The 10,014-nt window shown below is 38.4% G+C and overlaps 1 protein-coding gene across 2 annotated transcripts; it reads right to left on the bottom strand.

Annotated features, from left to right (window-relative positions):
- Window positions 1-1,090: 1,090 nt before the first annotated feature.
- Window positions 1,091-9,604, bottom strand: LOC131109044 (palmitoyltransferase ZDHHC20-B-like). Of its 2 annotated transcripts, XM_058060579.2 has the most exons (14): window positions 9,465-9,604; window positions 7,793-7,819; window positions 7,615-7,709; window positions 7,424-7,544; window positions 7,256-7,325; window positions 7,105-7,137; window positions 6,175-6,295; window positions 5,923-5,958; window positions 5,610-5,748; window positions 4,460-4,586; window positions 4,311-4,400; window positions 4,126-4,238; window positions 3,994-4,041; window positions 1,091-2,462 (listed from the first exon to the last, which is right to left on the bottom strand). In XM_058060579.2, exons 1-13 carry the CDS (start codon window positions 9,580-9,582, stop codon window positions 3,998-4,000), a joined length of 1,134 nt encoding a protein of 377 aa, XP_057916562.2. In that variant the 5' UTR covers window positions 9,583-9,604; the 3' UTR covers window positions 1,091-2,462; window positions 3,994-3,997. The 2 variants fall into 2 exon arrangements, with proteins under 2 accessions (XP_057916562.2, XP_057916564.2); XM_058060581.2 differs by lacking the exon at window positions 5,923-5,958.
- Window positions 9,605-10,014: the final 410 nt, after the last annotated feature.

The raw sequence follows: 10,014 nt of genomic DNA, 5'->3' as shown, positions 1-10,014 counted from the left end.
CACTGTCCATGTGCTGCCGTGTTGCACAATTCCACTTTCTCATGCACTCTAAATCATTTTTAACTTGCTGCCTGTTTAACTACAAATGCTTTAAAACAGCAAGTCATTTTACTTTATTTTAGTTTATTACCAGGGTTCAATTCCACCCTCAGCCATGTGTGTGTGGAGTTTGCATGTTCTCCTGGTGCATGCATGGGTTTTCTCCTCCCTCATTCCAAAAACATGCTAGGTTAATTAGCGACTCCAAATTGTCCATAGGTATGAATGTGAGTGTGAATGGTTGTTTGTCTATATGTGCCCTGTGATTGGCTGGCCACCAGTCCAGGGTGTACCCCGCCTCTCGCCCGAAGTTACAATGTCACAATATACTTCAGAAATGTGGTGTGTTCCACTTTCTCATGCACTCCAAATCATTTTTAACTTGCTGCCTGTTTAACTACGAATGCTTTAAAACAGCAAGTCCTTTGACTTCATTTTAGTTTCGAGCGCGTAGATCTCACAGCTAGGAGACCAGGGTTCAATTCCACCCTCGGCCATCTCTGTGTGGAGTTTGCACGCGTGGGTTTTCTCCGGGTACTCCGGTTTCCTCCCACATTCCAAAAACATGCTAGGTTAATTAGCGACTCCAAATTGTCCATAGGTATGAATGTGAGTGTGAATGGTTGTTTGTCTATATGTGCCCTGTGATTGGCTGGCCACCAGTCCAGGGTGGACCCCACCTCTCGCCCGAAGACGGCTGGGATATTAGTTTAGTTTATTTTAGTCCCTGTCTCGAGGGCTCTAACAATGTTAAAAGCTATATTTAGAATGTCATAAACAGGTTTTATACAAAAATAAGAATTCACTTATCATGGTCAGGTATGGAAGCAATTAACTGTGATAAAGGAGGGAGTACTGTTATTTGTACCTTTATAACAGCTAAGAACGTCCATAGCCTGCACGGTTAATAGTGTTTGGAAGCTCCACTGTGTGCTTGAAAGAGAGATGAAAGTGAGTGCCAAGAAGGAATTTTTTTTTTTGGGGGGGGGCTATAACGGGATAAAACCCTGAGAACGCAGCACTGGAAGACGCGGACAAACGGACATGGCTATTTGTGCTTTTATGGCTTGGTTTATTATCAAGTTGGGATACACCAGAGTAAAGCGGCGCTCGAACATGACGCACCACCATGCTTCCACTTCTACGTCTTTGTGCCCGTTTTACACTTTGACGCCATGCTTTTTTTTTTGGAGCTTTATTCTGGCCCGCCGTACACACTTAGGTAAAAAAAAAAAAAAATGTTGCTGTGCAAGACGATAATATTACAAAACAACACAATTGGACGCATTGCAAAAATACATACGCACGTGCCCTTTTTTTTTTTTTTTTTAAATGGGAGGAACACATGGAGTACAAGATGAGAATAGATTCACGGAAGGGCCTCGTATAAAAAACGATGACATCGCAAGATGATGACGACGACAACATTGAGCTGACACAGCGGAAGTGATTCCATTTTTCCACCACGGAATAAATAATAGGACATCTTTGTGGACTTGATACTGAAGAACTGCTGGCTAAATAAAGCTGTCGCCACCTGCTGGTCAGAATCGGTACCGGCACACCGACACTAACCCGACAGGCAAGAAGGTCCAGTTTGAAAAAGAAAATGTGACTTTTAATGCCGTTTGGCCCAAAGAGGTAAAGCTAAGATGCTGTAAACATTTGAGGTTCAGAAGTCTCAGCCCTTATTTTGGCAATAAAGTGTTCATCAGCTGAGCACGGCCTGAACGAAACATAGAAATCAATTCCACTTAAAGCGGGGTGGCGTTAGAAACGAGATGTAAAGGCTACGTAGCGGCACGTCTGCACACACACACACACACACACACACACACACACACACATCAACAAGCCATCAGTTTAGTGTTGCTTTCCGACCCGCTAAAAAGCAGCACGCTATCTGATGGACGTTGATGAACTCTGCGGTGCAAATGCACCATCTTGTGCTCCCGACATCCAAAAACTCCAGTATTCCCACTTCGGCGTTCCTTCAGATGGGGAATTTTACAAAAAGAGTTCGGAAAACAAAACAAAAAAAGTGCTTTTCTCCCACGTTTCACTGCATTCACAATTCCAATCCAGGTCGCTTTTGGCACCCCAAAAAAATACTAATAAAAACACTTGCCTGCATCATCCGCAAGAGTTCCATAATCCAACAATATCGATATGTGTCCTATGAAGTGTGTGTGAAAGAGAGAGAATGAGAGAGGCTTTGGAGTGGGGTGGGTGGGGGGCACAAAGGTGTTACACGCCCCAGTGGGGGCATCTGCATGCAGGGAGAAACACCAACGGCGCCAACTGGTGAAAGGAATGCATTTCCATAGTTACTCTGAGGTTGCGCTGAGGGGCTGTCGTCATGGTGATGAGACAAAAGTATCGCACAGCTTAAGGCATCAGACTGGATGATTGAGGAGTCGCTCCTGTGGTGGAAACAAGAGTTAAATCCCGCCTTCAAATTTTTTTTTTTTTTTTTTTTTATACAACCACGCCTCAAAATGCCATCATAGTGTATTTGAAATGTGTTAGCCAAAAATATATAAACTTATATAAATATATAAACTATAAATATAAAAACTTTCATACGGCAACTTACATTTTAAAAGGCATTTTTGAAAACACAAATGTAAGGGTGTCCAAAGTGTGGCCCGGGGGCCAAATGTGGCCAATGGCTGTTTTTTTTCTTGGCTTGTCTCACTTATAAAACACATGAAATAAAATAAATAAATAAAATCACAAATAAAATTTTAAATGAAAACAGAAAAAAAGTAAGTCATTTTCACAACAATAAAGTCAAAATATATAATAATATATAATAATAATAATAATATATAATAAATAATATAATAATAATATATAACAATAATATAAAGAGAAAAAGTTAGAGAATAAAGTCATAAGATTATCAGAAAAAAATAATGCCATTTAAGTAGCATAAAGTTAAAATATTAAAAGAAATTATGATAATTTTTTTATTCTGAGAAATAAAAATGTTATTTTTAGAAAAGTAGTAGGAAAAGTTATGTTAAAACAATGAAGACAAAATTTTTTATATTTAATATTTAGGATATATATATCCATCCTAATATATTAAATATAAAATAATAATATATTATAATAATAATAATATATAATAAATAATATAATAATAATATATAATATAAAGAGAAAAAGTTAGAGAATAAAGTCATAAGATTATCAGGAAAAAATGCCATTTAAGTAGCATAAAGTTAAAATATTAAAAAAAAATTATGATAATTTTTTTTATTCTGAGAAATTAAAATGTTATTTTTAGAAAAGTAGTAGGAAAAGTTATGTTAAAACAATGAAGACAAAATTTGTTATATTTAATATTTAGGATATATATATCCATCCTAATATATTAAATATATAATAATAATATATAATAATAATAATAATATTTTAATATAATAATAAATAACAATAATATATAATATAAAGAGAAAAACGTAGAGAATAAAGTCATAAGATTATCAGGAAAAAATAATGGCATTTAAGTAGCATAAAGTTAAAATATTTTTAAAAAATTATTTGTTTTATTCTGAGAAATAAAAATGTTATTTTTAGCAAAGTAGTAGGAAAAGTTATGTTAAAACAATGAAGACAAAATTTGTTATATTTAATATATATATATATCCATCCTAATATATGAAATATATCCTGAATATTAAATATAAAACATTTTGAAAAAAATATATATATATATTTTCACACACTTTTTTCTTGAAATACACATAAATACATGTGTTGCTTAAAAAATATCAGTGGCATCATTACATTTTTCACTGGAAAAAGTTAGGACACCCCTGCTAGTCGGAAGATGCCGTTTAGTGTGTCTGTAGCTTTAATGCTAATGATGCTAGATTTTTCTCACGTTTGGTGCTCTTATCGGACTCTAGCATGACAAAGTCAGTTCAGCGACGAAGAAGTCACCTTGTTACGATTCGCTCTCCATGGAGACGATGTTGCCGTCACTTGCGGCTGTGAAAGCGAACATGAAGACACGCTGAGTGGATTGCGATCCCCCCCCCCCCCCCAAAAACGACACTTTCTCATGAAGCTTACGTGACTTGAGTGCACTGTTCGCCACGTGTTCTCCCAGGTTGTTGGCGTGCTGTTCGTTGCACAGGAGGCGGTTCTGCGACTCGCTGAGCGGGCTCACCGTCACTTCGACGGTGCTGGAAAGAAGAAAAAAAAAACACAAATAACCAAACTCTGCGACTTCTGCTAACGTTTCTCTGATTGATCACCTTTTATTCGACTCCGGGTTTAAGGTGACGGTCGGCTGCTCCACATCGGCGTTGACGAGCCGCGTGGGGAACGTCAGACCATCTCCTTGACTGTTGAGGAAGAGATGAGATAAGGAACAGATAAGGTCCACCAAGTGCTGCTTTCATACCTGGTGAAGACGGGCAGCAGCCAGAACTTCTTCTGGTCTCCAAACACCTGAGCGATATTCTTTCGGAAGCCCAGCGAGAAGCCATTCTTGTCTGAGCCGGTCCTGAAGACGGGTGCTCTGAATGCCTCTGGAAAAAAAAATGGTGGCCCGCGGTACATTGTAAAAATACAGTTTAGCAAGTACATTTTATAAAAATAAAAATTTGCTATAATTTTACAAAAACGACTGAAAAATAAGATAAAAAAGTTGGAATCCAACGAGAAAATGTTGTCATTTGTCATATTTGAAGTATTATGAGAAAACAATTGTAATTAATAGAATATTATGCCGGGGCAAATGTTAATCTCATAAGAATAAAGTCATAATATTATGAAAAAAATAATACAAGAAATAGAAAAAAACAGCAGTAATTTCATGAGAATATATCCAAAAAAAGTTGCAATTGCATAGGAATAAACTATTAATATCATGAATAAAATATCTATATTCATTTGAGTAGCATGGATGTGAAATATTAAAGTTTTATTTTAAAAAAGTCATAACATGAGAAAAAAACAAAATAAAGTTAGGTTGCGAAAAAGTTACAATATGGGAATCAAATTATAATATTCCGATTATTTTTTTTTACTAGAATAAAGCTGTAATAGTTGAAAAAAAAAAAAAAACAGCTATAACTTTCCAGCAAAAAAAAATCTAAATACATATCAAGTCATATTCTAATGAGGAAAATAAATTATATGAGAATAAACTCATAACACTTTTAATTCATTTTAGGAGCATACCTTTTTGTATTTTTGTGTAATGAGTTTATTCTCATATAATTTATTTTCCTCATTAGAATATGACTTGATATGTATTTAGATTTTTTTTTGCTGGAAAGTTATAGCTGTTTTTTTCTTCTTATTATTATTATATATTTTGACTTTATTGTTGTGAAAATGACTTACTTTTTTTTTTGTTCTGTTTTCTTTTGAAATTTTATTTGTGATTTTATTTATTTATTTTATTTTATTTGTTTTATAAGTGATTTTTTAATATGACAAATAAATGTTGAAATGTAGGCATAATTTAGTTTAATTTAATGTAGGAAAAAGTTGTATTGGAATAATATTATGAAAAGAAAATGACGAAAAGGGAGGGAAGGCTTTACCGATGGTGGACCTGTTCTTCCCGACGAGCCACAGGTGGTAGCTGAAGAGGGAGAGAATACTGATGCAGAACATGGCCGCCACAAAGAAGAGAAACAAGACATGGAATTTGGCGGTGTTTTGGGTGTCTAGGAGCTCGTTCTACGGGGAGAGAAAGCGAGAGACGAGAGCGGCATCAATAACACGTCTACTGTGGGGACGCGGACGGCGAGGCGCGGGACAGGAAGGACGAACACGGCATGCACACCATCACGATGACGACGACGACGACGAGGCGGTGCAAAGCCAAAGGCGAGTGAGGATGCAGCGGGTTACCTTCGGGCAGTTCTCAGCCGCTTTCCTCCGGCAAAGCTTTTTAGTAGGAACAGAAACGAGACGTGTTAGCAACACCAGGAGAGGACAGGCGGTAAGGATGGTCAAGTAGAGAAAAAGGGGGGCGGCTGCTTTGCTTTAAAAAAAGCTATAATGATGGGCGAGTGGGTGGAGAGGGCAGGAGGAGCGTGAGGAAGGGTGAAGGTGGCGACCCTTCAGGAGATGAAAGCGGATCCAGACCCGGTCATTACTCACGGTCCAGAACTTGATGAAATACTGCAAGACGGTGGATGCGATGAACAAGCAGTAGAGCAGCGAGTAGGCCAGGAAGAGGATGAAGAACTTGTAGTTGGAGAATCCCACGCAGTTGTTCACCCTGGGGAGTAATGGACACGCAGGAAGGTCAAACGCGGCATCGAAATCAAACAGCGCTTTAAAAAGGTGGCTGGACGGCACTGGTGTGGCTGTTCTGCAGGCAACGGCTGAGACTTGAAAAGCCAAAAGTAAACATCCAAGTCCTTTCTGGGATTGTCAGGCTTTAACGTGTGCAAGTGCCGCTCACACACTTGCAGAATCAAATCAAATCAACTTTATTTGTATAACACTTTTCCTGCACAGACATGCAACACAAAGTGCTTTACAGAATTAAAAACAATTACTACAATGGGTGAAGCCGCAGGTCGTGCCATCGGGGGACCAGCACCCGGGTCCCCCCGACTCCGACAGACGGGCGGACCCCCACATTAAAAGGGAGAAACCCCCAGCCGGCCGCGTCGAAGGGACCCAATGATGGCACCCCCTCAGCAGACCCGACACAGCCCCCAGTGTCGCGGACCCCCCGTGAGGAAACACTGGAGTTAAAAGCTAAAAAGACTAAAAACATAAAATAGGACTAAAAAGATAAAAAAGTTTAAAAATATGAGTTAAAAGCCTGATTAAAAAGGTGTGTCTTTAGTATTTTTTTTTTTTTTTAAATATCAACAGTCTCCACAGTTTTTTTTTTTTAAATATCAACAGTCTCCACAGTCCTGAGGCTCTCCGGCAGGCTGTTCCACAGGTGGGGGCCAGAGTGGCTAAATGCTACCTCACCGTGGGTTTTTGTTCTGGGTTCACGGGGGTTGATATGGTAAAAGCAGATCAGATAAATATAGAATATAAATATAGAAATGTAAACATGTTACATACCAGGGACAATGGTGGTCCATCTTCAGTACGCACCTATCAGCCGACAGATGAGACACGATTACATGTTGTGGTGACAAAGTTTGACAGACAGGAGGAGAAAATTGAAAATTCTACATTTTTCCAAGCGAGATAATGAATTAAAAAAACATACATGTCGCATGCGGAGCAGTGATGACAACGGTCCGGCTTAATAACCTGGCAGCGGTCACAGTAACGGATTGCTGCAACACAACAGGAAGTTAACTCAATGAAATAACAATGAAATAACATAGTTACAGTGTGTTATTTTTGCCCGAATAAAGAAGCCATGTTGGCACACCTCCTGCTCCAGTGCGGGTGTAAAGTGGCAGACTAGTGGCGGCTCGCCACAAAATCTCTTGCTGGGATTCTGGCCGCTCCTCCTTCTCATAGCGTTCCTTCTCATTCTTGGGTAGGCAGAACTGGGGACACAGAATTCCACATTTTAGGGAACCGGAATGAACATTTCAAGACGGAAAAATGGCAGCCTACCTCATTGGAAGGGTTGGCGGGCTTGGTGAAGATGGTCTTCCAGTAAGACCACACAAACATGACGAAAGTGAGGTGGAAGAAGATGAGGTAGACGACTGGAGAAACATGGGACATTTATAATCAACGTTAGAGGAAAGAAAAGGTCGGCATATTTAGCCACGACAAGAAACAAGCTCACCCTTCTCTCCTATACTTTGGATGGTGGCTGCAAGAGACAAGGAAACACAAGCGACACATCAAATAAAGGCAGCACCGTGCAAACAATCCACCAGGCATATTTTTAGACAGCCCAAAAGGGACAAAGTACATCAAAACCAACGATGCTCTGTTGTGCTTTTTATGGCTCTTAGTCAGCAGTTTTCCCCGCTGAATTATGATGCACCTCCGGATTGGCTACACAACATCATAAAAAAATACATTTCAACACTTTTATATGAATCCTTACACAGTAATCTCATAGCAATTACATTCTAGCATAAATGTTCATAAATATAGTCATCATTTCTTCATGTTTTGTGGTTCACTCCCATCTATTATTAGAAAAACATGCAAAATGTATGTATTTTTTTTTTACTTAATGAAGCATTTAAGCATAAAAATTAATAAATTAAGGCATTCAGAAGATTTGTAGTATTTTAAAGCGGTCATAAAGAACTCTCCCAATGCTAATTTTCTCCTATTATGTCTACTATATTGGGAAATATAAGATTAAAGCTGACTATAGGGGTGTTACTTCATGCCCAGAGATCTCTAGTAATGTTCAAAACCACATTTAGAAGATCATAAACAGGCTTTCTGTGTTATAACAAAAATATTGACTTTATAAATAATTAATCCTTTTTTGTGGTCATTCATGTATCAATAACATGAATGACGGGTCTGCTCAATAACCCGCCACGGGACCAAAGACCGTTGTGAATGCCAGCAATTTGATAAAGATGGTGAAAAATACTAGTCAATACCATAAATAACTCATGGCTAAGTACAAAAATAGCCTCGTCTCCCCTTCTTCTACCCGCAGCTTCACCAACAAGTCTCCAATTGGCTGAGATGAATTGTATTTGCATTATTTCCTCTGGGGTAAAAAAAAAATGGCTTCAGGCTTCTTATGCTTGGGTTTCAGTCTTAGGGTCAGCAGCTTGGGTGAGGTCAAGGGCATCTCTGCGGGGCGCTACCAAACGATCCGGCGTGACCCCCGACCCAAGGCCTTAAGGACTAAAAATAGTTTGACATCCTCTGCTATGCAACAAAAGATACTAAATTGTTCACAAGCACAGAACAGTTTGCTACATAATCTGGATTGTGTATGATGTTGTTTTGAAGGGAGGGAGCCCTGCTGCGTGGTGCAGAAGCTTAAGAAAAATAAAGAAAAACATTTCTGAAGTGAGCTTGTCAGGTTTAAAAATGTCAGACGATAAATTACTATTGGTAGAATTCAAAACAGTAACACTGTACATTGAACAGAATATTTAAATATTCTCATTTTGTAAGTTTTGGAGCTATCATACAATGAAATTATTGTTTTTAGTCACAATATCAGGTAGAAGCAGTCTAATAAATGCTGGCAATGATTTAAAATGCTATAGCTAGTGGAGCTAAATTGAGCAAAAATGATGCTCACTTACCCAGCGCATGGAAAGTTTGTTTGGCTACAAAATGAAATAAATGTAATAAGAATTGGATTCAAACAAAGCGGGCTGGCAGCTAATTAGCTGTGTCAAGTTGGATTATTGGGCTGCAGTCCGTCCCTTTACTTCCTTCTAGCGAGCGAAAAAAGCGACACTGTGTCGAGTATAATGGAAAAGGTGGCCCCAAAAGGGCTTTAAAAGAGATGAAAGATGTGCACTTACATAGACAAAGCTCCACCACGTAGGCATAATAGGACCAGCAAACAACCAGGGCGATAAAAATCACAGGTATCCATGCTAACCCCCGTTGACAGCATCTCAGTACGTGAGTGGGCGCCATCTTTCTCGCTCTGTTGGGGGAAAGGGCGTGTCGGTGTGTGACGTCATCAGATACACCCGGAAATACTGTACTACAAATTATTAGCGAGCTTTGTATTATTTTTAAAACACTACAAATGATTAGCCCTAAAAATATACACTATATCCATCAAATCAGCAAACGTATTTATGTTCAGTGACAGGACTACAAGAGACGTATGAAATGAATGAAAAGAAAAAAGTTTAAAAGAATAACGTAATATGATGAGGACATTCCAATTAAATAAAAAATTATGCTGAAAACAGAAATTGAAAAACAACATAAAGTTGAAAGTTGTAGCACTGCACTGTAAACTACTAGCACAATACTACCACTACTACTACAACTACTAGTAGTACTAAATACTGTAGAGAAGTATTTTTTTTGCCTACCTTGTCAAAGAACCCAAGTATT

This window comes from Doryrhamphus excisus, linkage group LG5, assembly GCF_037039965.1.
Source record: "Doryrhamphus excisus strain RoL-2023G ecotype Guam linkage group LG5, RoL_Dexc_Guam_v1.1, whole genome shotgun sequence".
Lineage (NCBI taxonomy): Eukaryota > Metazoa > Chordata > Actinopteri > Syngnathiformes > Syngnathidae > Doryrhamphus > Doryrhamphus excisus.
The sequence above is the reverse complement of the archived record's forward strand: the minus strand, read 5'-3'. Positions and strand labels throughout refer to the sequence as shown.

Coding starts and splice junctions, on each gene's coding strand:
- LOC131109044 (XM_058060579.2), bottom strand. CDS start 9,582: ATGGCGCCCACTCACGTACTGAGATGCTGTCAACGGGGGTTAGCATGG. Junction 6,296..7,104: donor ATGGACCACCATTGTCCCTG/GTATGTAACATG, acceptor ATTACTCCCCAG/GGTGAACAACTGCGTGGGAT. Junction 5,959..6,174: donor ATTTCATCAAGTTCTGGACC/GTGAGTAATGAC, acceptor CCTACTAAAAAG/CTTTGCCGGAGGAAAGCGGC.